The 26,122-nt window shown below is 43.8% G+C and overlaps 5 protein-coding genes and 1 non-coding gene across 8 annotated transcripts; 5 read left to right on the top strand and 1 right to left on the bottom strand.

Moving 5' to 3' along the window:
* Window positions 1-133: 133 nt before the first annotated feature.
* LOC131103015 (ran GTPase-activating protein 1) lies at window positions 134-6,970 on the top strand. Of its 2 annotated transcripts, none has more exons than XM_058048838.2 (16): window positions 134-362; window positions 1,324-1,443; window positions 1,584-1,711; window positions 1,799-1,858; window positions 1,953-2,132; window positions 2,452-2,583; window positions 2,709-2,867; window positions 3,000-3,113; window positions 3,885-3,984; window positions 4,089-4,173; window positions 4,259-4,418; window positions 4,508-4,624; window positions 5,233-5,338; window positions 5,492-5,580; window positions 5,681-5,802; window positions 6,387-6,970. In XM_058048838.2, the coding sequence occupies exons 2-16, from the start codon at window positions 1,332-1,334 to the stop codon at window positions 6,466-6,468; spliced, it is 1,746 nt and encodes a 581-aa protein (XP_057904821.2). In that variant the 5' UTR covers window positions 134-362; window positions 1,324-1,331; the 3' UTR covers window positions 6,469-6,970. The 2 variants fall into 2 exon arrangements, with proteins under 2 accessions (XP_057904821.2, XP_057904822.2); XM_058048839.2 differs by having other exon boundaries at window positions 136-362; window positions 5,681-5,845.
* An 857-nt stretch (window positions 6,971-7,827) lies between these two features.
* chadla (chondroadherin-like a) lies at window positions 7,828-11,807 on the top strand. The gene is made up of 10 exons (XM_058049694.2): window positions 7,828-7,986; window positions 8,600-8,794; window positions 8,863-9,018; window positions 9,130-9,275; window positions 9,469-9,707; window positions 9,783-10,060; window positions 10,363-10,699; window positions 10,781-11,133; window positions 11,240-11,406; window positions 11,501-11,807. The coding sequence occupies exons 1-10, from the start codon at window positions 7,828-7,830 to the stop codon at window positions 11,805-11,807; spliced, it is 2,337 nt and encodes a 778-aa protein (XP_057905677.2).
* Window positions 11,808-11,990: 183 nt separating this feature from the next.
* On the top strand, window positions 11,991-12,062 carry trnaq-cug (transfer RNA glutamine (anticodon CUG)). Its single transcript has one exon. It is a non-coding gene; the product is annotated as a tRNA-Gln (tRNA).
* Window positions 12,063-12,309: 247 nt separating this feature from the next.
* Window positions 12,310-14,558, top strand: rbx1 (ring-box 1, E3 ubiquitin protein ligase). The gene is made up of 5 exons (XM_058049388.2): window positions 12,310-12,475; window positions 13,395-13,473; window positions 13,666-13,736; window positions 13,859-13,944; window positions 14,044-14,558. The coding sequence occupies exons 1-5, from the start codon at window positions 12,398-12,400 to the stop codon at window positions 14,054-14,056; spliced, it is 327 nt and encodes a 108-aa protein (XP_057905371.1). The 5' UTR covers window positions 12,310-12,397; the 3' UTR covers window positions 14,057-14,558.
* A 916-nt stretch (window positions 14,559-15,474) lies between these two features.
* st13 (ST13 Hsp70 interacting protein) lies at window positions 15,475-20,827 on the bottom strand. Its single transcript, XM_058048867.2, has 13 exons — window positions 20,661-20,827; window positions 20,167-20,299; window positions 19,541-19,589; window positions 18,684-18,777; window positions 18,540-18,613; window positions 18,404-18,470; window positions 17,863-17,947; window positions 17,666-17,776; window positions 17,397-17,499; window positions 16,667-16,783; window positions 16,500-16,536; window positions 16,316-16,425; window positions 15,475-16,032 (listed from the first exon to the last, which is right to left on the bottom strand). The coding sequence occupies exons 2-13, from the start codon at window positions 20,274-20,276 to the stop codon at window positions 15,895-15,897; spliced, it is 1,095 nt and encodes a 364-aa protein (XP_057904850.2). The 5' UTR covers window positions 20,277-20,299; window positions 20,661-20,827; the 3' UTR covers window positions 15,475-15,894.
* A 131-nt stretch (window positions 20,828-20,958) lies between these two features.
* Window positions 20,959-26,033, top strand: xpnpep3 (X-prolyl aminopeptidase 3, mitochondrial). Of its 2 annotated transcripts, XM_058048864.2 has the most exons (12): window positions 20,959-21,113; window positions 21,241-21,361; window positions 21,896-22,018; window positions 22,249-22,436; window positions 22,514-22,733; window positions 23,062-23,246; window positions 23,362-23,424; window positions 23,530-23,643; window positions 24,006-24,091; window positions 24,170-24,353; window positions 24,491-24,611; window positions 24,905-26,033. In XM_058048864.2, the coding sequence occupies exons 2-12, from the start codon at window positions 21,289-21,291 to the stop codon at window positions 25,069-25,071; spliced, it is 1,524 nt and encodes a 507-aa protein (XP_057904847.2). In that variant the 5' UTR covers window positions 20,959-21,113; window positions 21,241-21,288; the 3' UTR covers window positions 25,072-26,033. The 2 variants fall into 2 exon arrangements, with proteins under 2 accessions (XP_057904847.2, XP_078653559.1); XM_078797433.1 differs by having other exon boundaries at window positions 21,069-21,361.
* Window positions 26,034-26,122: the final 89 nt, after the last annotated feature.

Below are 26,122 nucleotides of genomic sequence, written 5' to 3' on the forward strand. Positions count from 1 at the left end.
CCATTTCGTCTCAGTACAGATCCAGTATCACTGATACCTATTATTTCTTTAATTAATATTTTATTAACAATTTTGTTCATATATATTTGAACAAACAAAAACACAATTTTTGTTAAAGTAAACATAGGAGGAGAACTGAAACGTTAATAACGCTACTAAGGTACGCGAACATACTAATGTATGCTAATTGGACTACACTTCCCTGGGGCGCCAACTCTCGAGTCGTAAAGCAGTGTGGTGTGTCGAATTGCGCTTTGAACGACAGGAACGGGCGGGAGCGTACCAGTCGACTAAATTCATCTTCGGCTGCAAGTTCAAGCAAATTTGAGATTAATTTCGTCACGGAGCTCTCGTCGCAGTGTGTAAGTTTTTTGTTAAGAAAGGGGTTGAGTTGCAGTGCTTACGACAGGCTGAACATGTGCCGTTCTAATGGCGCACCGTGCTTCTGTCAACATTAACTTAGCCGTGCTAGACAGTCCACGTTGTAATACACAGACCATGCTTACACAGCCACCGAAATGAGTGATCTGAACGGCAGGTGTTTATGTCAATGCTTATTTAGGAACTGTTTTACTGGTAGCCACAATTATGACAGCTCCACTTTTATTTCGGAGCTGTTTGCTTTGTAAAGTTAGCAGGATGTGGCTAATGCTAACTTTAGCTCCACCATTAGAAATGTCACAACAACTTCGCACTGGCAAAGCATATTACGAGTATAAGAAATTAAATGTTTCTTATACATTTAAATGTTGGAAAAGTTGGAGTTCAATACCGATAAATAAGGCTGATGGTGGAATAAATGCAGGAATGTCCAAACTTTTGGTTGTCCACAATAACTGATTCATGCAAATAGTAGACACATTCATAAACAACTGTCGTCATTTCCACATATTCAAAAACATACATGAGAATAGGCTGTAGATTTCTGTTGTTCTGCTTTAATAATGTTGTAGCAACATCCCCCATTCAGGAAGTATGTTTTTAATAATAGTTTTTTGCTGTTTTGCCTCCCTGTGCCAGGATGCTAGTTGTTAGCCATGTGATATGTTTCCTGTAAATGCCATCTCACTAGCACCTTTTGCACAAGCCTTAAAGCATTACACTGTTATGTTCAGTGTATCCAGGAATTATGCTACCTATATCATTTAGTTTAATACTTCATACATGTCAGTGTGTCAGTGTCATGCTGATTGTATTGTTGCAGAATTGAATTCCATAAAATTTAGCATGCTGGTTATTGTGTATACGATACAGACTGCAGCTGTGGGATATAAATAGTGATGTCTTATGACATTAATATTATTTTTGTATTATTTTTTTCAGCTATACTGATGGCGACAGACATTGTTTCGCAGTTGGCCGAGTCCTTGGCCAAAACTGGAGTTGAGGAGGGGGAGCTGAGTTATAAAGGCCAGGGAAGAAAGCTCAATGATTCCCAATCAGGTGGGAGTCAACAACATTTCCCGTCTTTTAGCTGCAACCCTGAATCTGGAAGAAATTATAATATAGACAAACTGTTTCAAGATGCGTGTGTTACTGTATTCTTGTTTTCAAGTTCAACCATTTCTCCTCCCCGTCTTTAGTTGAAGAGATTGTGAAGGACATTGAGGACTTTGAGGGTCTCCAGGCTCTGCGACTGGAGGGGAACACTGTCGGTGTGGAGGCAGCGAAAGCCATCGCCAAGGCCCTCGAAACAAAGAGCCAGTTCAAGGTTCTGCGCTTCTACTTTCACTCACATTTTACAACGTTAACTACAACATTGCTGTTTTTTTGTTTGTTTTTTTTTTTAAACTTTCAGCGCTGTTACTGGAGTGACATGTTTACTGGCCGCCTCCGCTCTGAGATCCCACCTGCTCTGGTAACATCTGAATGAATGTTCTCTGCATTTTTCACAGGACTACATTGCCCCTGATTTTATATTTCTCTCTCTCTCTCTCTCTTTCTGTCAAAAGAATTCACTGGGCGACGCCCTGATGCTGGCGGGTGCCAAGCTGACTGTTCTCGATCTGAGTGACAATGCCTTTGGACCAGACGGGGTGAAGGGCATCGAGAAGCTGCTGAAAAGCTCCGCCTGCTACACACTGCAGGAACTGCGGCTCAACAACTGTGGCATGGGCGTCGGAGGAGGGAAGGTAAGTCATGTGGAAGTCATTTGGCTATCCCAATAAATCTATTTTTTAGTCTTTGTCAGGGTAAAACATGCTCATGCTACATTCATATCATGCATACCATGGACACTAAGGGTGTCATGAGAGAAGTGCTGTCCATGTCCGTCTTGGCTACCACCAGCTATAAGGTCCCTTAGTGCTATAATTTATTTGCACTATATGTGCTGGATAGCCCCAAACAAATGCTGTGCTCCAGGGATGTAGAGTGGACCTTAAAGTCGTAAAGGTAAAGTGGAACCTGTTTAAGTGAGCGTCTTCCCATCTCTGTTCACGGACTCCTCAGATACTGGCTGCTTCACTCATGGATTGCCACAAATCAAGTGGAAAAAGCGCCCCCCTCAGCTTGAAGGTGTTTGTCGCGGGGAGGAATCGACTGGAGAATGACGGCGCCACCGCCCTCGCTCAAGCGTTCCAGGTAAAGATCAAACCCACACATGCTTTTTGTACACTGCATTTTTCACTGAAGGATAACTAAAGTGCGGCCCAGGGGCCGTTTGCAGCTTGTCTTTTATTGGTCCATTTCTTGGTCTGTGTTTGTAGTTAATGGGCAGCCTGGAGGAGATCCACATGCCCCAGAATGGCATCAACCACCCCGGTGTAACCGCCCTGGCAATGGCCGTGCAGCACAATCCAAACCTGCGAACCCTCAACCTGAATGACAACACTTTCACGGAGAAGGGCGCCATTGCTATGGCTAAGGTATGTTTCAAGAATTTGTCATACTGCAAATACAGAACATAGTGATCCCCATCAAGGGACAAATCTGCCATGATGTCTGAATGGGTCGACTTTGATTTGACATCGTTGCTGCTGTGCCTTCGCCCTCCACAGGCGTTGAAACATTCGCGAAGCGTCCAGGTCATAAACTTTGGCGACTGTTTAGTGCGTCCTGCCGGAGCAGCAGCCATCGCTGAAACTGTTTCAGAAGGACTGCCAATCTTGAAGGTGAGTGATCGTTTTTAACATCATCTGACTGTTTTAGTCTACGTATATACGAAATTCTTCTCCAAAAGTTGTCATCAAATGTACCTCAAGCTTTAGCGACATTTTAGCAACAAACATGAGGACACCCCATCATACATGTAGTGCAGATGTCCTCAAAGCAGTGATAGTCATCACCATCACTATCACCTCGATAGTCAATTTATCACTAAAGTAGGATTCCTTTTTTATAAACATGTTTTTTAGCATTATTAGAGCCCTCTAGGCATGAAACAACACCCCTTTTGTCATGTTTACATCGGTATTACGCAATATAGCAGACATAATGATAGAAAATATGACTTAAATATGCCATGCAGACTCGCACGTCGGTATTGACAGCGTACTTCCTGCGATGGCGGCTGTCTCATAAATGTAATGAACGTCACTGATGCCTAATGACCAGTGTGGAATACCGTTTTTGGTGACAAACCGTGAACATTCGCACAGGAAGTGCTGTCGGCCAGGACTCAGGCCAGTCCGTCGCGTTCGCCACATATTTCATTTTAGCCATTTTTATGCTTGTTTTGGCAAAGTTTCACTATTTTGTGAGCAGAGGTTCATTTTATTTAGATAATAAGATCTTACACAAACAAATACATCATTATAATGTGATAAAAATAGGACAACCAATGGTGTTACCGTTATTTATTCGCTGAAAACTATCATATATATGTGAGGCTAATATATAGTCACCTCTTGCCCTTTTATTAAATACACCTTCACATTACACAGGAACTCAATCTGTCGTTTGGCGAGATAACAGAGGAAGCTGCTCTGGCGGTGGCCCACGCGGTCAAGGACAAGGACCAGCTGGAAAAACTGGATCTGAACGGTATAAAAGTTGAATAGGCAGCTTTTCCATGCCAGACGCGTCCTTCAAAAAGCTTCGGTTGCTCCTCGCCGATGCACACGTAACATGCTGGCTGTGTTTGGCAGGTAACTACCTTGGAGAAGACGGCTGCAAGGCTTTGAAAGACTTAATGGACGGCATGAACATGGCCGAGCTCCTGGCGTCGCTCAGGTAGCAGGAAAATTCCGAATAACAGTCCCAGGTGAGGATATGAAGGTGAAAGGAAACAACCGATTCTCTGGTCCTTCGTTCTCAGTGATGATGAGGGTGAACCGGAAGATGAGGATGAAGATGACGACGAGGAAGAAGAAGACGTGGATGAAGAAGAAGTCGAGGAGGAGGAAGAAGAGGAGGAAGATGACGACGAGGAAGAGGAGGAGGAGGAGGAGGAAGAAGAGGAAAACACCGGCACCAAGGTCATCTGGTTCAGAATGGCGACGGGGCCTGATATTAAAGCCATAGAGTCATTTTGGCTTTTACTAACCCCTCCCCCTTTGTGCCGTAGTTCTCCACGCCTCCATCGGCCCAGCGGCCGCCGGATGTCTCCTCCTTCCTCAGCTTTCCGTCCCCAGACAAACTGCTGAAGCTGGGGGCCAAAAGGGCAGCACTGATTGAACAGCAGGTAAGCACTTGCTCCGTAACAGGAAATGCCATTTGTGGTGGTTTAATAGCTTCCTGTCCGGTTCAAGTCCTCTTATCACAGCATGCTAATACTGTAGTAAAACCTTACTTGGATTTACATTGCGGTGTGTGCAGGCCGCAAGTGTATCATGTGACACCTTATGTGCGGTGGTGCCTTTAAAACGGCACGTTACTAATAACTATTTGTGGCGGCCTGCCACTAATAAATTAGGACCGCCACAGAAAACATTTGGCACTACCACATACTACAGCTGATTTGGTCGCACATTCTGAGACATCCGTTCATCCATACATCCATCCATCACAGGGAGGGAAGGCTGGAGCCTATGCCACTCCCACTCACATTCATCCCTATGAATGCCTAAACATGCGTGTTTTAAGAATGTGGGAGGAATTCTTGTTACTGCTGTTTTTGTCCCCCCCCCACCCCCCTCTTGCCCCTATATGTCTTAAGGGGCTACCTGCCATCTTAGGGGATGTGTGATGTTACGGCCATCTTTGGCTTTGTGTTCCTTGTTTTGGGGAGCGGTGATGGTCACAAACGGGATCACCTTTTCTTCCTTCCTTCCTTCCTTCCTGTGTGATCAGGTGGACGTGACGGATGCTACAAAAACAGCCGAGGCCTTCCTCAAAATCGCTTCCGTGTACAAGGAGGACAATAACGACGTTAAGAACGCAGTCTTGGAGAGTGTGGGTGAGGCTTTGATCGGTCACTTGGTTGGTGATCCCTCGTTTATCACGGTTCATTGGTTTCAGGCCCGACCGTGATAAGTGAATTTTTTTCTAAAAGTTTAAAAAAAAAAAAAGATATTCTAAATTAATGGACCCCCCTTCCCTTCATCCACAGATGCCCTTCTGAAGAAAGCCTTTTCCTCTTCTTCCGTACAAAGCTACAACTTTGTCTCCTCCTTGCTCGTGTTGTTGGGACTTATTAAGGTGGGCTCACACTGTCGCCTCATCCTCGTTTGTCATCTTTTCAATCTTCATCCTGCATTCTCTCCTCCGCTGTCCTCCTCCTCCTCCTCGGCGGGCTCAGAGTGAGGAGAAGGTGAAGCCTGTGCTGGTGGTGTCCGGTCACCTGCAGGCCTTGGAGCATGCCGTTCGACAGGACTACTTCCCCAAGGAGAGCATGGCCGTGCTGGAGGCCTTCATGTCCCGGTAAGGGCGTGACAGAATGAGCCAATCAGCAGGCAGCTTCCAGGTATAAAACACTGTACAATTCCCATCTCGTCTTGAGGGATAACGCAACGGGAAACGGTGGTGTTGATGCACAATTAATAACACCGGGGTTATTCTGCATGCAAAACAACGCATGCCAAGCAAACATGGTGAAGGTGTGCAGTAGTTATGTTAAATGGAATTTTTTTTTCTCAATATATTTTCTATAGGAAAGTGAGAAAAGCTGCAATAAGCTATAAAAAGATGTAATTAGGTGGCATCAGAGCACCAGTACTAGTCGCCTTTACACTCGTATTACCCAATATAGTAGACATAAGAGTAAATTTCAGTTGAAAATAAAGATGGCTGCCAAACTGAATAAGTCTTCAGATCTTCTACAGATGACCGAATACACAATAAGTGCAGGTAAATCTTCTACTCCATCTTTTGCATTCTCACCGGGTGCCTAATTTAATTTCTTTCTTCGCCTCGCTCCTTCGCCGCAGCCGTTGTCAACATTCGCCCACAATTTGTGCGTGCTGGTGACGTCCATGGCGTCATGGCGGTGTGTTTGTCCTTCACAGCAACAACAAGGCTTTGGAGTCGTGTGGAACCTCTCGACACCAGCTCCAGTCCACTTTGCAGAGAGTCCACTCTGAGAGCTGATGGCTGTGGACACACAAACACACACACACACACACACACAACTTATCTTTTACTGATGGACCTCTAGGAGCCAGCACACATTTGCTCAAATTTGGAGTTGAACGTAGCGTACTGCCTCGATGGACCAGGATGCTGTATGGACTTGCAGTCATTGAAGTGCTTTGTGTTGCATCATAGTAATGCTAACCACCATGCTATTTGTACCTCTGGTGTATTTAGGAAAAAAGAGAATCAGGTGTCAATCACCGGCCGAGAACACAACACTAGACACTCTATTGTACCATATACTTGAATGCAAACGGAATAAAGCCAGGCTTGGCTATTTGTACATTTTTATTTTCTGCCTTTAATAATGTATTTCTTTTGCATGTTAATGATGAATATTTTCCCACGGCATGAAACGTGTGCTGTTAACTGGTAAATATGAGTAGAACAGGGATGTATTTTCTGCCTTAAATGAGGCGTAAACTGTTTATGCCTACGCTTTGAGAAAATAAACTGAGTGGCTTTCTTATTCTGCTTTCTTTTGTAGTTATTCCTAATTTGTCTCATTTCCCGTTCCCCTCAGTTTCAGTTTGTACAGCAAGGGAGTCGACAGCTTTTCTAGTTTTTTGTGTTATTATTAAGTGTATTATTTGTGTGAACTTACAAAGGTCCTTACAAATACTTCAACTTTAATGGTAATGTAACTTTAGTCTCACGATATTCTAACTTTCAACTTAATATCCCCAAAAATGCTAATTCATACTTGTTTTGTTTGTTCTTATATTAGAAAAAGAACATTTTAAGTAACTTTTTTTCTTCAATGTTATGCATGATTTTCTTCTTATTACAACTTTATTCTCTTAAAATGATGACTTTTTTCCTCTTATTATCTACCTCTTATATTATTAAATCCTCTTGGATGTTCTTTGTTGGAGTATGGCGACTTAAGATGAAAGTATTGATGCCCAAAGTAATGTCCACTTTGACCAGTCATGGTTGATGTGCGTCTAGACCTCTGAAGTGGGCAGAAAATGTAAAACCCAGGTGTTAATTTGCAGTTGGGGGTGCAGGGGTCAGGGGTCACGAGAAGAAGAATTTACCAAAGGCTTGTTTGCCCACCGGACTCCAGACTCTGTCCGGCACACGCTAGAAGGGGAATTGTAAAAGTTGCGTGCGGATGAACTTCCATTGACATCCGATCATTTAGCTGACATTCTGCATGACGGTAAGGATTTTTGGTTTCATTGATGATGTCTGAGTGCTTTTATTACTGACTTTATGTTTAATATGTAAGGTGCCTGGATTCTGGTCTGGAAGCAAAACACGGAGCCCATGTCCTTGGAACTTTTTCTAACTTCAATCTTCCTGACACAGATGCATCTCCCGCCTGCTGCCGTCTTCCTGGGGACCTTTGCACTGATATGGAACGTGGAAGCAAAGAAATGTCCTCCAGCGTGCAGCTGTGACAACGCCAAGCTCACGGTAGCCTGCGTCGGCAAGAACCTGACTCAAGTTCCGTCAGCTCTTGACGAGGTGAGGAATTCATGTGCACTTCACGCTAACAATTTCAATACGTGAGTGTGTAGTTTGTATTTTAATGTCTACCTGTTGGCCGACCACGCCAAAACAACATCAGCAAAGTGAACTGTCCTCCCGGCACGCCGCCAGGAGGTGCGTCAGAAATGAGAAACAATCCTCTTTAACACGACAGTACGGTTATCCCTCATTTATAGTGTTTTTTTACATTATTAGAGCCCTGTAGACATGAAATAACACCCCTATAGTCACCTTGACACTCCCATAAGTCATTGGTTACATCTTATGCTGCAGTTAGCTAGCGAGATAACTAGTTAGCCTTGAATAAATAAAAGACAAACATTTACCACCTCCACATGGAATGGGAGGAGCCCTTTGGTGAGTTATTGTGGCTATGTGCAGTGTTAAGGTAATGTAATGTAATGTTTTGTGTCTGTACTGCCGCCTGGTGACCAGAATACTACATAACATGTGTATTTTAAATTGTTTTGCGATCATCTATGAAGTAATAACACAATATTGCAAAAAATGTCTACGTATTGTTTCAATTCATTCCCGTGTTTAGTGTTTGATTCCTTTTCTCAATAAGTCCTTCATTTCTTCCGCCCAGATCACAGTCAAGCTAGACCTGAAGAACAACAACCTGGGGGCGCTGCCCAGAGGCGCCTTCACGCGCACCCCGTACCTCACCCACCTCAACCTGCAGCGGTGCAACATTGTCAAGGTGAAGGAGGGGGCTTTCCGCATGCTGGGCCGCGTGGTCTCCCTGAACCTGGCCTACAACAAAATCGACATCCTTTACCAGGTAAGAAGACCAATCCGGAAGATCGACTTTGATTCACGTCTCATTTTCCCTTCCATCCTGACCTCAAGGAATCCTTAGACGGACTCTCCTCCTTGAAGGAGCTTCATCTGGACCACAACCGTGTGGAGGAGATCCAACCAGGAGCTTTCATGCAACTGGGCTCGCTCAACATGCTGGCTCTCAACCACAACCAGCTGGTCTACATCCCCAACATGGCCTTCCAGGTAGGAGGTAGACACCCTGCAATGAGACCGGAAACACAACACAAGTCACATGACAAAAGGCGTGCTGCATGTGACTTGTGTCACATCGATACTCCGCCGTGTCCCTCCCAGGGTCTGCAAAACATCAAGTGGCTTCGACTCAGCCATAACTCCATCAACAACTTAGCACCTGAGGCGTTTGCAAGCTTGTTCACCCTCACTCGCCTCAGTCTGGACCACAATGAACTGCAGTTCTTCCCCACGCAGGCCATGACCAGGTAGGACCGTTTGTCAGCCATCTTTTTGATACCCGGTCCTTCAGTGGGAACTCAGCCAGAAACTATGAGGAGCATCATGGTCACAAATATATTCTGTACCTGCAGCCACCGTGAAGGTCATATAGCGGAAAATGAAATGTCGATATTTAGCAAATCACACATTTTGTACCCACTTTTGTTTTCCTACTTAAAGACCTCGTGAGGTGACACGCCTGGAAATGAGCCACAATCCCATGATCTACCTCGGCGAAGAGTCCGTCTCCATGGCGAAGCTCACACACTTGTACCTGGATCACATGTCCCTCCAAGACCTATCAGAGCAGGCCTTGTCCCAAGCCCCCATGCTCGCCCACCTGGACCTGAGCCACAACCAGCTGCATTACCTGGACCCGCTGTTGGGCCCCAAGAACCTCGTCAGCCTCAACCTCACTGGTACAGTCTCCACGTTCAAAGCCCAGAAAGTGTTTCCATGGTCCCACATCGTCCTTGTGCTTTTATTCTCCCTAGCCAACCCCATCTACTGCAGCTGCTACATGCGACCCCTGAAGAACTGGGCCAGCCGTGGGGGCGTCAAACTGCTGGGAGCCTGCGCCGGACCCCCTCACCTGTCCGATGAGCCGCTGCGAGCCGTGGCCGCCGCGGACATGCGCTGCCGCAGCAGGGCTGACCACCTGAAGGACGACTTTGAGGAAGAGGAGCAGGAGGAGAAGGCGCCCGCCGTCAGCAGCGCCCCCACGGCCAAGCCCCAACAGAAGGTCAAATGTCCGCTTAACTGCCACTGTCATGTGAGTTCATATCAGACCACTACACTGCTTAGTTGTTGCTGTTGCTTTCAGGAGATATGTCATGTGACATACATCGGTATCGGATGATATCGGTATCGGATATTGACAGCCTGACAATATCGGCATATCGGTTTTCAGTAAAAAAAAAGCCAATTTCTAACATCAATTTTCTTTTAAATTTTTTTTAATAGAGGATAATTCAAGAGAATAATGGGGCATTAATTATTTCATCAACAATTAATTGATCTTAGTTGAAGTCGGTCTCCTGTTTCGTGGATTAACTACCAAACCGTCCTTTCTAGGTGGAAGCCCAGCATGCTACATGTGAGAATGGAGGTCACACCAAAGTACCTCGAGGCTTCCCCGCCAAAACGCAACTCCTGGACCTCCGCAGCAACCACTTCCACTACCTTCCCACCAACAGTTTCCCCGGCACCAGTCACGTTATATCCCTACATTTGGAATTCTGCAAAATCCACGAAATATCAGGAGGTGCCTTTCGGGGTATGAAAAACCTGTTTTACTTGTATCTCTCTGACAATGACCTCACATCCTTGGATCCTGAAGCCTTCTCCGGAGCCCCTGAGCTCAGCTACCTGCACCTGGAGGGGAATCGTTTGGCACAGTTTCCTGGATCAGGTCAGTGGCCAAATTACGACCGTTTGGCATTTGACTTTCAAAACCATACATGGAATAAAAATGTGACGTGTTCCTCTACAGCTATGAAGCTCTTACCAAATCTGTTTGTACTACACCTGGAACGAAATGCCATCTCAAAACTGGAGCCTGCTGGTCTGCTGTCCTCAGTAACCCCCAAACTACGGGAGCTTTATTTAACCAATAACACCATTCGCACAATCGCAAAAGGCGCTTTGGACTCCGCCTTGCTTGGTAAACTCCACCTGGATGCTAATCAGCTGACCAGTCTTCCAACTGCCGCTATATCAAACACCCCCAATCTGGAGGAGCTCAACCTGTCTCAGAACCGGATTCTTTCTATCGGACCCAATGCGTTCAAGCCGGTTTCCCAGAGTCTAAAGTGGCTGTACATGGACCAGATGAATATTGAGAAGGTGTGTGATGAATAAATTCCTGCGTGATGTTTACATACAGGGACTTAGATGACTATATCAGACTTGGAGTGACTGTCATCATTTCTTGCTATGGTACCATGTCCAGATGTCCCAGGACTCTTTAGCGGGGCTTGGTCCGGGACTGAAGGCTCTCACCGTAAAGGGAAACCAGCTGAAGGAGCTTCCTGACTTGAGTTTGCTCACAGGATTGGAGGTGGTCGACTTGCAAGACAACCCTCTGCTGTGTGACTGCACCTTGTTGCCACTGCGCAGGTTGGTGCACATTTACCTCACAATATGTAAGTCACCTTTGCACATATTTTGTATTTAATGTGAAGACTGACATTGTTTTTGGGGTCTGTACCAGGTGGATGGACAATGTGAGCTTGGAGGTGGGTGCTACCTGTGGCCACCCTCCAGTCCTCAAAGGTCAGAAAATCAGAGATTTAGATCTTTTTAAATCTTGCAGTTCTGAAAGCAGCTCGATATCAGACCGAGAGGGTCTGGTGGCTCCCGCTCAAGTAAAAGTCAAGAAAGTCAAACTGAACTTTGTGAAGGTCCCTGGAGTGAAAGCTAAACCTGGAAAGAACAGCGTGAAGCAGACCAAGCCAACTAAAAAGAAACCTCAATGGAAACCTGCAGCAGCAGTGACAAAAAAGAAGAAAGTGTTATAAAAAACTGTTTTGATTAGTATTTGCTGATGAGCATTTTAATATATAATAACACGCGCATGTGTCTGTATGTCGTCTACGATTTGAATTCAATAAATTTTGAACAAAGTAATTTGGGATATTGGTAGTATTTTTATATCAGTATTACAGTATTTAGACTAAAATAAGGACCCCGTGTCGTCATGTGGTTCCATGGTGTAATGGTTAGCACTCTGGACTCTGAATCCAGCGATCCGAGTTCAAATCTCGGTGGAACCTGACTTTTCGTTTTGACTTATAAATCATTCACTTTTTAAATTAGCAGTTTTTAATTCTTGTCGTGTTTGCGTCAATATACGTTTCTTATTTGACAAAGCACTTACGATTACTAATTCGAGCTCAAAATTAATAGTCGTTCATTAACAGCACGGTACACCCCCTTTTCAAAAATAAAGGCCTACATCTTATGGATTTGTATTCGACGTCTCTTTTATAAAAGTGTATATTTATGTCACAGAAACGTAATTAAATGTGACGTCCCGCACCGGAAGTGGTGTCTTAGTGGAAATCCTGCTTTGCCGGCGACGTATTTTCGGCAAACTTCTCAATCCAAGATGGCAGCGGCAATGGATGTAGACGCACCAAGCTGCTCCAGCAGTGGAGCGAGCAAGAAGCGATTTGAAGTAAAGAAGGTATGTTTTCAAGAGTTATTTAGGTGAATTACTGCCACGGCGTACAGTGTTCCTGGACCTTGAAGTGCTTTAGCGTCACTACGAGTGCTAGTTAGCCACCTAGCATGCTAAGTTGCTAACGCTACATCACCGCGGCTTGCGTTAGCTTTGCATCAAACGGTTGAATTGCTCTTCTCGTTCGCGTTAAACTCGCGAGTAGTTTTGTTTTGGATACTTTATTTTGATACATTCACATTTAAACGTTTAAATGTTATCGGCGTATGTTATTGTACATTGTGATAACTGATATAACAACGCAGCATTTTACAGGTTAGCTTGGTGTAGCATACATTCCCTATGGCAGGTTCCCTCCAGCTAAACCCATAAGAAATACATGACACGAATAACTAACCGTATTCTTTTATTAATATGAATTACAAATCACATTCACAGACATAACATTGTGATGTGTCTGAAAATCATTAATGAACAATTCTTAGACACTATATATGACTTTACTGAGAATAACTAATTATACTTGTTGAAAAATATGAAAGTACTTTAAAGCAGGGGTTCTTAACCTTTTTGACGTCGAGGCCCCATATTTTCAGTGCAGTGTGGCCCGAGGCCCATTGAATATTAATACTGTATAGATTTTATTGATCTCATTAATTCATTTTTCAATAATAAATCAAATCCACTCACAGTTTAACAAGCTAAAACCTTAAAAGTTTAATGAATAATAACAGGACATGATAAAAGGTGGGCTTGAAAGAGACCTTTCAAACCTGCTAAATTCAGTTTTGGATAGATTATGTGTTTTTTGAGAAGTAAGGGAGGCCTCAACTGTATTATTTACTGATGAAATACTGGTGCTGATGGGGTCTATTTGTTGAACTGTGCTCACTATTATTTTCTTTCATTGTTTTCGCCCCACTAGTGGAATGCTGTGGCACTGTGGGCCTGGGACATTGTTGTGGATAATTGCGCTATATGTCGAAACCATATCATGGATCTTTGTAAGTTTGCAAACAATTTATTGTGATATAATGTGGAAAATTTTGACTAATTGTGCCAGTCCATTTGGAAACATTTTGGACACCCTTGCTATCTATCTAGTGTCACAGTGAATGGAGATACTGGAAACGTAGCAACGTAGTTTGCATGAAGTGGTATAGGTGCCAGATTTTCATTCCTCCTCCTGTCATCAGGTATAGAATGCCAGGCCAACCAAGCTTCTGCAACGTCGGAGGAGTGCACCGTCGCCTGGGGGGTCTGCAATGTGAGTTTGCACTCAAGTTGATCAGAGTTGTGTTGTCACACAATGATTCTGTAAAGTCATGAATATTTTTTGGGTGACTGTGATGTGAGTATAGAAATTTCTGCTTGTTGTTGGGTCCACAGCACGCTTTCCACTTCCACTGTATTTCCCGCTGGCTAAAAACCAGACAGGTGTGCCCTCTGGACAACAGAGAGTGGGAGTTCCAGAAGTGAGTGTCTTCACTATCGTGCCATTGCTTCATGACATATTTCTTCCTTTTTACACCAGCTGGATTTGAATGACAATGTTTCCTTCCTTTTTTCCACAGGTATGGACACTAGCTGGAATATCGTCACCACTTCCTCCTTGACTTTTTTTTTTCTTAAGCTTTTACCCGCACTGCAGCTCGATTTCCCTCCCAGCTTGTTGTTACTAGGGTTATTAATGCACATCTTTTTTTGTTTCAAATAAATTGTACAAAATACTGTGACAAAAGCTGATTCTTATTATTCTGCTAACTCGCAAGCTAAAACTTTGAATTGTGAAATTATAGTACAACTACTACTTATAGTACTACTACTAGTAAAAAGATCTGCGTCAGTGCCATCACTGAACCGTTATAAATGTGTGGGTTATTCTGGGTACTCTGGCATCCTCCCCGACCCCCAAAACGTGCATATTAGGTTCATTGGACATTCTAAATTGAGGACAAGCAGATGTGTGGATAAGACTTATTACATCATGGTAGCGTCGGGAGTTGAGCCTTGTGTTCCGGCCAAAGGGGTTACTGTGCCTGTTGTGAATAATTCTAATAATTCTGCAATAAAAGCTTGTTGTTCCAGGGATCCGGTCTGGTGTCGCCCAACAAAGTAACATTAGTGACAGTCTTCCATCACTCTATGAATGCAGTGCTTTTTACTACAGATATGAAGCTGTCACAGCCCGAGACTGGCCCTTTAAGGATGTGCGAATTGTCTCGCTCATCAGTCAGCCTGCACCGCCTATTTTCTGCGTCCTGATTGGCTGTAGACCATCAATCTTCCTCGTGCCGCCCTGACTGCCTAGTCTTATCTTCCTCGTGCCGCCCTGACTGCCTAGTCTTGCTAGCTTGTAGTTTTTTTGTTTGCGATTTTCTTCCCGACAAAATGTCCTCCGCCCGAAATTCAGGAGAATGCTAAACATTGTACAAAAGGGTGGACTTCTGTACATACTCAACGGTACAACGGAACCAACCAGGATGAAAAGGAATGGCTACAGGAGTGAAATAACTCGTGAGTCACTTGTCTCCCAACATGTAGGTTGATCATTAAAATTCAAATGGTTTGAAGTTTTTGTCGTGTTTAAACGAGAGAGAAATGTGAGGACATTTCATGCCTGTCTGAAAAATGTATAAAAAGTGTATGGTGAGTGATTTTACGTTCTGAAAACATTTGCCGCCAATAGTTAGCGAATAGTTTGCCACTTCGCGGATTTCACTCATTGCTATTTTGCTCACAGTTAGCTACCTCGTGAATTCCACTCATTGCTATTTTTTCTGGCTATCCCGCGATAAACGAGGGTACACTACTACATACGTCTGTTTATTTAGCCGTACTTACTTGGAAATATGTGCTAAATTATGCAAATTTAGACTAACGAGTATACATATCAACTATGACAAATCAGAGATGGTTAAGCGCAAATTGGCGAGGGATGGCAGTGAATGCTTTGATTTTTCTTTTGCAAAATGAAATAACTCCACAAGAACATCATATGCCTTTCAGAAGAGAAGCTTTATTAACCATTTTCCCTACTTGGGTCACATCAAAAATCGTTTTTATTTAAATGACAACAGAAGAAGGTGGTTTGGTGCTAAAACGCTTGCTGTTTTCAATGTAGCTGTAAAAATGCTCTAACGAGTGCAGGAGCGGGAGGGTTGGAGATTTAAGTTTAAGTAACAACGTGTGGTTAAGTGCCAGCTAATGGGGAATCACAGTGGTCTTGTCTTGGAACGACAGCCCTCATGACTCCTAGCTGGTTGATTTCAGTGCTGATTAAAGAGTTTGGATTTGAACTTCCTCTATTAAACAAGCACTCCACTCCTGAAGGATTAATCTGTACGCCGTAGAATTACTGAAGAGCCCCCGAAAGATGGTCGCAGCACACAAAATCCTCCTCTCTCTCTTTGGTCAGGTCCCATCTACGGCTGGGGTGCGGCCCCTCCGAACTTGGAGTTCAGCTTGGTGATGAGTGCCATGATCTTGGGGTTGTTCTGGTACTTGGTAATGTTGGCCGGGTTCTGTGCCACGTCCTGGAAGGCGACCATCACCTCGGGGTCCTGGGAATGTCATAAGTGAGTATTCCTGCCACTAAAGCAGTACCGTGTCAGCAAATGTCGGCGCTACATGTTTAAGATGTCCTCATTGGTGTCCAATTAGATGCATTATGTAGCTTTGTACTTTTTTTGAATTTTTGCAACCGAATTATCAGTTCCTAAAATTCAAATGCAGAAATCTGTGAAGTAAATTCAGTGTTTGAAATGCAACGGTGGTATGTTTGAATACGAAGCAGCCAGAGCCGTAGCGTTCCAAACAAAGCTGCCCAGTTGTGCCGTCACTTACCTGCATGGCGGACAGCAGCTCGGGATCCTGCAGCAAGTCGTTGAGACCGGGCATGCCGGCCGCTCCCCCTGGAAACCCACCAGGGAATCCACCGGGGAATCCTGCACCTCCTGTCGAGTAACAAATACCACTCAATAAAACAGCTAGAAATTCACACAGGCTAAATCATGAGTGATCCTCCCACCTGGGAAGAATCCTCCACCTCCTCTTGCTTCCTCTTCCTGTACGGAGGTGACAGATAGTATTTTATACATCATTATATACGCACACACTTTTATTATTAGGTGCACCAACCCAATCTAATTCAAACATTTATAGAGTTGAAACCTCAGTAGTAACTATTTGACCAACCTTCTGAGCCCGAGCGTGCTCTTCCTTTGCTTTCTTGACGCGCTCCTGCTTCTCCTTGATCTCCTTTTCTTCCCTCTTTCGTTCATATTTGCGCCTGTGCTCAATGATTCTTTTAGCCTGGAATGAAAAAGAAACGGCGTACCGCCGTCGGTTACTATGAGCGTTTCCATGCTGGATGAACAGTTTTGGCGCCACATGGAATATTTTCATAGTTGGAGCATAGAAAACCTGTTTGCAACCGGCTAAATATCATTTTTAACAATATTAGAGCCCTGTAGGCAAGAACTAACCCCCTATAGTCACCTTCACACTCATATTACCCAATAAATTACACATGTGTGTTCCTGTAAACGTGGTGCAGACATGAAGTGACGTTGGGGGTGTAGAACTAGCTTGGCGTAGGTTACGGCAGCAACAGTAGTCTGTGCTTGTGTGTCTCAAACATTACAGTAACATTACTGACACCTAGTGGCCGGTGTAAAAACTAATCACACACACACCTTGCCCTATTTGTATTTCAGTTAATTTTTTATTTTTATTTTTGGAAAAGTTTCAATAATATGCAATGTTTGACTAATAATAATAGGCTGTATTCAACCACAAAGCAGCAATGATATATGAATATATTTCTGAAAAACTGCGAGAGAAGTTCCAAGCATAGCGATGTCATAATTAAAAATTAAAAAAAAATTCCCACCCCTTAAGACCCATTGATATGCTCACTCCACACCTTTGGTTGGACCTCCTTCAGCATGGCACTGACATCATCATCGTAATCCAGTTTGCAGGCTGTGGCCAGATCCCGGGCTGCCTCCTCCCAGTGGCCCAGCAGCCTGCAACACACGCCAGCAAGCAGTGTTAACAGTAGCTGTGCAAGCAATGGCTAGTTTCGATATCCGCTATGGCGACGGCCGCTTAAGTTGACAAAAAGGGGTTCCGCTGTATTCTCATGTGAGCATTCTTATCCTCGTTAAGGCAGACTTTGGAACAGAAACATACCTGTGAGCTTTCCCCCTCCACTTGTAAGGCTGGGCCGAGTCCGGGTTGATCTTGATGGCTCTGTCACAGTCTCTGATGGCGGCGTTGGGTTTCTGCATCTGAACGTAAACGCTGACCACACACCAGAGCAACAATGACCTTGTTATTCCTTTTGAGGGATCAAACTCGAGCAGCAGTTTTCAGCCCAGGTATCTCACCTCGCCCTCTTTGCGTACATGATGGCCACACAGGGATTCAGCTTGATGGCTTCGGTGAAAAGACCCACAGCTTTCTGCAGATCTCCTGCAAAAAAAGGTCCTAGCTTAGTGGCTCGTACAGTGGATCCCCCGCACAATCACAGCCGCACAAACTCCCTCAATCTCATTCACCGCTAGTCTGGAATCATTTGTAAATATGTGATAATGCAGGACAATAAATATTCAGTAATCCCTCATTTATCACTGTTAACTGGTTCCGAACCCGACTGTGCCAAGTACATTTAATTTGTAATTACAGCATAGAAAACCTGTTTATGACCTTCTAAATACACTTTAACATTATCAGTGTCCTCTAGATAATAACAGACAATAAGCCCAAGTAAGACTTGTGTGTGTTGAAATAAACGTGTTTCGGACGTGTGGAGGGCAGGAAGCGACGTCGGGGTGGATTACGGCCACTAAAGTAGCTTAGTATAGTTATGTTGGTGTCAAACACAGGTTATACAAACACGGGTAAAAAGATAACTCAATATTTACTAACCGTCTCCCAGGGCGTTGATGGCTTCTATCTTCTTGTCATTGGCCATGTCCATCATCTCCTCAGTCACCTGAGCAAACACATGCACACACATTTTCATCATCGTCGTCACTGAAAATATTAAAACATGAACACTCACCTCAACATTTTCAACCTCTCCCATTTCTTGTGGCTCGTCTGTGTCTGGCTCAATGACACCCTCAAGGTCGTTTTCTGTAAACGCCACAGAGGAGTTGAAGCGGGGAAACCGAATGAGAGGATGGACGGGCGGGACAGGAATTACCTAGTTCGCTTTCCTCGCTTTCAGATGGTACGGGGGGCTCGGGCTCAGTTCGGGGAGCTGAAAATGTCGGGGGAGGACCACAGGGACACTCACCCTACAAAGCACACAGTATAGCACATTCAAAATATATCATTTAACACGAAAACAGCAGGAAGTCAACCGAAAACAGAGCAGGACATAAGTTGTACTTTCACAATAATAAAATAATGATGAAAAATAATGTTATGCGAGTGCATGAAGTTGAAGAAAAAAAATTAGGTTGTGGAAAAAGTCATTATATGGTTAGAAAGTTTCCAAGAAGATTTTTTTTAACGTTACAACAGAAATTTTACAATAATAAAGTAAAAAAAATTGAGGAAAAAAAAGTGATATTCTAAAGAGGAAAAAAGTCACAATTTTATGAGAATAAACTCATAATATTTTGAGGAAAAATAAGGTTTTAGTAGCACAACGTTAAATATTAAAAGAAATAATCTTAAAAAAGGACACAATGACAAACAAAACATTGTATTTTTTTTTTAAATAGGTTGAGGAAAATTATATTTCTTACAAGTAATATTTATAATATTACGAGAATAAAGTCAAAATATTACACATTTTGCTTTCTCCTATTGTAGTAGTACAAAGCATTTCTATGACGATGGTCCGGAACTTACTCCACATGCAAAGTCCTGAACTGAACCCTCACCATGTCCAACTTGAAAACATGTCCACGTCTGGTAAAATGTTAATGCTTCTTAAGAAAACGACAGAAAATAGAACAAAACCAACCACACCCACCAAACTGCACGGCATAGTTTTGCTTTGCATGAAAATACTTTGGGTCAATGATAAAAGGAAAACTATTCAAGTGTTACCTGGCATGCATCCTTGGGGGAAGACGTGGACGGGATCTTTGCACCCATGCTGCAGCGGGGACACACGACAATATTGTCAGAAACACTAAATCAATGCGTATTGTCATATCAACAAAACATACTACCCATGAAATATGAACTCAAATACACAGCAGTGTTTCCCATACATTCATTTATTTATTTATTTCTGGTGGCCGTTCACCTTTCCTCATAGATGTAGTTACAACTCCGAACACTAGGTGGCCGTGTGCACTATGACGCCACTTCTTGGACTTACTTTGCCATAGTTGTGGTGTGAATTATCAGCAATAGACACGGAGACCGGGTCTTGGACATGTTGGATTGTGCAAGCGTAAAAGTGTAATCAGTAGTGTTCCCGAATGCAACTAAGCACGTCTGAAACCAACATCCCAGGTAGCAGGTGTAAACACACACGACACGTACCGTGGAGGGGGTTGTAGGCGTGACGGGGCACGTGGTCAAATTCTATGCTGTCTTTATACTATTTGACTTTCATTATACTTGACGTAATGTCACCAGGAAGAAATGAGCACATCGTGTATGCGGGCCTGTAACGCATAACCGGACACAACAGGCAGCTTTCAGTTTTAATATACACGACTGACCTCTGCAACCAGGTCCGGAAGAAGCCCATCTCTGGAAGGTGCAGGATGGCGGGATTGGACTCGCACAATTGCACGAATCCCTTCAACTCTGCCACTTTTCGAGAGTCCATGCTTCTCTGTCACGTCACACACGCTGGATTACAACAAAGAGAGCATTTAAAAACTTCATCAAGTTAAAGCACGATACTCACCTTACGATTATAGATAGCTTAGCTATAGTATGCTAGCGTGCATTTGTGTCTTCTATATTTTATGTATGGTAGCTAAACAATAACACGACAAGCACAAATCGAACTCTCAAAACGAATGCATCTGTTTGAAGAGTCCCCGATGATGGTCGTGAGATCTCCAGAAGTTTCTAGATACAACGACCATGTTTTTGACGCATGATCCCGTTGGAAATGTTAGCTTACCACAATATTTGCCACATTCAAATAAATAAATAAAACGCTGCACGTTAAAAGCATTTAAAACTGTAATAAAAAGGAAAGCACCTATGCAAGGACTCGAAGATTCCACACAGTAGATGAGAAAAGAGAAGGCTGCAATCGTATTTATCGTCGTAAATCTGCTTCCCTGGCGCAGGCGTCGCTCCTCTCTTTTCATTCAGGCACCAAATCGGACAGCCCCGTGGACTTTCCTATATGGGTGGACTTACTCCTGATTTTTGACTGTGTACTCTCGCGCTGGCCGAATGTTCAGTAATATACCTTTATTACACAATTAGTAGTGGCATTTGAGGTTATTTGTATTCATGTATAAATATGAACACGAAAAATGCCCACTTACAGAATACTTTTATGTCTGACGTGAAATATAGACTTCAAAGAGGTTTTTGCATGGACCAATCATAATAACGTATGCCGGATAAACCACCTGGGAGACAAAACTCAGGACCTCAATTTACGCAAGTACTTTGAGAAGACAGTTAGCAACCGGCTAGTGAGGTAACTGTCAGCTGGGTAGAGTTGTACAATGAAATTGTAATCTAGTCGTGTGTGAAACGTCGATGAGTTGCTCACATGGATGTTTATGAATATCGTATGCCTGACAACTTTTTTGACCGTTCCCCAGTAATAAACGACATGTGCCTGTGACCTGTGTGCTCGAGAGGCATCGACGATGGTGTCCTCCGGCGGTCGTGTGCTCCTCAGGGCTGCTTCCAAACTCCTGTTTCGACCAAGCTGGAGTCGAGGTGAGCTTCATGTTTGGACTACTTTGTCATTACACTTTTACATTTATCCACCGAATTCGTAAGAAAAACAACCTGTAGTTTGGACGTGAGTGGGACGTGTCATCCATAGAACAACGGCATGAACGGAGTGAGCCCTTTTGTCAGTCATAGTCTTTTTGTCTTGTTGGGTGGAGACGGGGCCAGTAGCATTCACACACATTGCAGAAGAATGTAGAAATTAAAGTAGCAGATTTAGATTAAAGTAGTTGCATTTAGTTTTTCATTGCACTTTTCTGGATATTAATGTTAAAATTGAGTCTCATGTAGTTCTTGTAGACATAAATTTAATGAAAACACATTGGGAATAATATTTACTTGATCGTAGTTCGGTGCATACCTCGGTTTACAGTCAGAATACTTAATGCAAGACTTAGCTTTTGTGTAAACAAGTTCAATAAAAAAAGAAAACTGTCTCCTAACTGCCTAGCTGCCTTCAAAAACACAAATACACCACAGATGGTAAAGAATTCAATTGTCGTGTCATGTCTTTTGTAGTGTGTGTGTGGTGTCCATGCAGGAGCATTTCTGTGAAACCAGGAGGTTTGAAACCAAAGACAGTTCCCGCTCGCTACCTGGGCCAGCCGAGCCCTTTCACTCATCCGCACCTCCTCAAATTCGGTGAGTATCGTTGACATTCTGATATCAATTGACTCCTAGGGCCTAGTGAACAGAGACTGGAGTAAGCAGCAATGACACAAACATTAAGACTATTAGTCCCAAAGCAACCCTGCAAGGCTTACTTGAAGTTACTTTAAAGTTTGTTTCACATTTTATTGTTCCCCAATCACCACTCTATAAATATAAAAGGTGCATTATTATCTCCTTAAGTTGTGCCATTTGATTCTCAGGTGAGGTGACACCGGGCCTGAGCCAAACAGAATACGAACTCCGCCGACACAGACTGGCCTCGCTCATCGAGGCCCAGTCGGACAGGCTTGGACCGTCGGCCTCCTCCAGCACTCATGTGCTTATTGTTTTGTCCCATCCCACCCGCTACATGACCAACGACATACCCTATCCATTCCACCAGAACCAGGTGTGCATGCGTTCACTTTAAAGTGCTTTTTTTTGGTTTTTAAAAAAGCAATGTAACAATTATTACAAAATTCCCAGGATTTCCTGTACCTGTGTGGCATCTTGGAGCCTGACAGTGCTTTGGTTTTGTATGGGAAAGGGCGACCAGACAAGACCATCCTGTTTGTCCCACGTCGAGACCCAGGCAGGGAGCTGTGGGACGGGCCGCGGTCAGGGAAGGATGGAGCGGCTGCTTTGACCGGCATAGAGAGGGTTCACAGCACTGAAGAATTGGGTCTTATCCTCAAAAGCATAAAAGGTGGGTTGATGGAAACGATCCAAAAGTATTGCGTTTAATTTGACAGCTTAACAGCTTTAATACTGACGTGAAATAGAACAGTTGTCTTGGTCAGTTGTTTATTTGGTTTCAAAAAATGTTGACAATATCTTTGAGCGTCAATTTCTGGGACAATAAACATTGTTTTGTGCCTGTTGTTGGGTCATATTTTTTCACTGTACATTTAAAAAAAATATATTAAATCTTGTGATCATTTTTTGCCAAACTGATTAAACAACTGGCTTTAATTATATTGTCAAGCATGAATTAGCTCCTCTTCAGCATTTCCTCGCCTCCACTCTTCCATCAGGTTCAACGCTGTGGTACGACAGCCCCAATCCATCCCACCCTGGCCTCCACCAAGCACATGTCAGTCCCCTCCTGGAGGCGGGGCCCATGCCACGCCCCCTCAGACCCCTCATTCATTCTCTCAGGGCCCTTAAAAGCTCATCTGAGGTAGCCCTCATGCATGAGGCAGGTCGCATCACAGCGCAGGTGAGCGTTGAAGATATTTTGGGGGAGGCTGCGTCTGAAATGTTAGAGATCCAAGTGCTGTGGTGCTTCTGCAAAACAAAAATCAGATCTCATTCCGATCCAACTTCCCTTTCAGGCGTTTAGGAGGACAATGGCTCTGTCTCTTGGAGATGTGGATGAATCTTTGCTCTTTGCCAAGGTAACTAAGAACTTGTGATGACTGTCACCCATTGTATTGTACCCATTTCAAATAAAACCTCCGCCGCGCAGCCCATCAACTCAATATTTCTTCATTTAATTGCAGTTTGATTTTGAGAATCGACTCCACGGTGCTAACTTCCTGGCATATCCACCGGTGGTAGCTGGAGGGAATCGTGCCAATACCCTGCACTACATCAACAACAACCAGATGATTAAGGTAAGCGCACGCTGATGGAGCGCTAGATATTCCTGCTGTCGGCAATAAGAGGCCTGATTTAAAAGAAAATATCTAGAAGCCCTACTTAAATTAACGTTCATCATGAGTGATTCACATGCTCCGAGCCAATAGTGCGTGTGGCCCCGATGCCTTCAAAACGACTGAGCCACATGAAGAGCAAGATCAAGACACCCACCGAGTCTTTTGAATCAGTTGTATTCATTAAGTTTTATTATGCATGTGGGTGGGCGGGCAAGTTCATGTAAAATTATCGCTTGAAGTAAAAAAAAAAAAAAAAAAAAAGGTTGGAGATGGTCATGATGTTCATGACTAAAGCCTGAATGATCTTTCTCGTCCCTCAGGATGGTGAAATGGTGCTTCTCGACGGTGGTTGTGAATATTTCGGTTATGTCAGCGATGTTACCCGAACGTGGCCGGTAAACGGGAAGTAAGTCGATCACCTCACATTGTCAATTGTACTGCATATTCGACTCATGTACGTCTAACGCCTTTTCCACCCTGACAGGTTCAGCGCCGCTCAGGCGGAACTTTATGAAGCCGTCCTGGAGGTCCAGCTCTCCTGCTTATCTCTGTGCTCCCCGGGTGTCAGTCTAGATCACATCTACAGTACCATGCTGGCCCTGTTGGGAAGACAGCTCAAGCGTCTGGGCATCGTCAAGGCTGGTACCGGTGATGTTGATGTACTGAAGGTAATCAGACATTTAAAGATGTCATTTTTAATGTACGGTCACATGGCGCTCGGGGCAGCTGTGTCGCACGGCCGGACAGCAGATGATTGAATTCTTACAGAAGGATATTACGCTCTTTCTTTTCCTCCTCCCCCCAGGCTGCAAGGCGGTACTGCCCCCATCATGTCGGGCATTACTTAGGCATGGATGTCCATGACACTCCTGAACTGTCCCGCTCGCAGCCTTTACAGCCTGGAATGACCATCACCATAGAACCAGGTAAATGCAGGACAAATGACGACTACTTTTTTGTCTGCTTTGTGTGGATTTGTATGCGAAGGTTTAATCCAAGTCATCCAGGTGACTATTTTATTCTTTATACTGACTCGCTCCAGTGGGGAATTTTTAGGAAGCTCCACATATTGTTATAGTGTACCCCCCACATGCTGGTTGTGGTATCGCCCCCTATTGGCGTGGCTTACACAACTCTTTTAGTTGTATGGCAGGCCTGTTTTTGAACGCTAACAGGCAACACTCGGCTTGTGATCCCGCATGTGTGTCTGCCGCCGCAGGATTGTATATTGGTGAGGACAGCGAGCAGGCCCCGGAGCGTTTCCGCGGCATCGGCATCAGGATTGAGGATGACGTGCTGATTCGGGACAAGGGGGGCCCGCTGATTCTATCCGCCGACACCCCAAAGACCATCTCTGATGTGGAGCTGGCCTGTGCCCAAAGATAGGGCAGGGCTGGGACATGTCTGTGATGGCGGACACCCCTCAGCTGATACAGGTACATGGATGATGGCAGCACAATAGCCCAACTTTTGTTTGCATCATGCAGTCGTCACATTTACACAAAATACCAAAACCTTGATGACTACTATGATTTATCTGGACAATGGCGCTGTCTGAACACTAGCTGTCATTTTGGGGTCTTGGCTTCTACCTATGGGGACATCATATATTCTTATGGTTCTAGCACTGAACTTTGAATCCCACTCTAGAAATATTTATCATTTGTCATCCACAATACGGTGCCCTTAAGGACACATTGCATTGTTTTCAGGTCTTCTGTCCTGTTTGTGCACACAAATCCTTACTAATAAGACCCACATACTGTACCAATAGAATGAGTTGACCTGTTTTGTTTTTTTTTTAAAGAAAATGATCTGTATATATTGTATGCATCTTTAAAATATTTCTAAATGTTCATAAATTATAGTTTAATCCAACAGAAAACTACATTTTGAGCAAAATCTAACTATGTATTTGTTACCTAGTAAACTAAAAGATGCAAGCCAAAAAGTACTCAAGCGTTTACACATTTTTGCGTTTTGAGAGTTGACTTGATTGCAAAGGTTTTTTTTCGACACTTTCATTCGAACCAATCCAAAAACACCAAGCATGGCAATGACTGCCAGTTGCTTATCTGGGAGTGTGAATGTGCTGCAGACACGTACGTGTCTAAAAGACCGTGGAGTGAAAGCCAAGAACACCAAAAGCGTACAAAGTTTACCTTCATGTGTAGACATTTATTTGTTCTTTGAAACCACTAGTCTTCTTTTGATATGTTGTGGTTAAAAAAGCCTTGAATGCTTTTGGCGACTTTTATTGGCTGGTGGCATTTTGTAAAGGTTTACAATTAAATCCAAGGGCTGAAAGGGAAATTGAGGAGCAAAAAGACAAAAGGCTGATCTGTTGACAATAACTAATAATAACACAAAGCTTTGTCTTTAAACACACTGTGTGTGTGTGTGTGTGTGTAAGTAGTGTATATATAGAAATATAAAA

Source organism: Doryrhamphus excisus, linkage group LG16 (assembly GCF_037039965.1).
Source record: "Doryrhamphus excisus strain RoL-2023G ecotype Guam linkage group LG16, RoL_Dexc_Guam_v1.1, whole genome shotgun sequence".
Lineage (NCBI taxonomy): Eukaryota > Metazoa > Chordata > Actinopteri > Syngnathiformes > Syngnathidae > Doryrhamphus > Doryrhamphus excisus.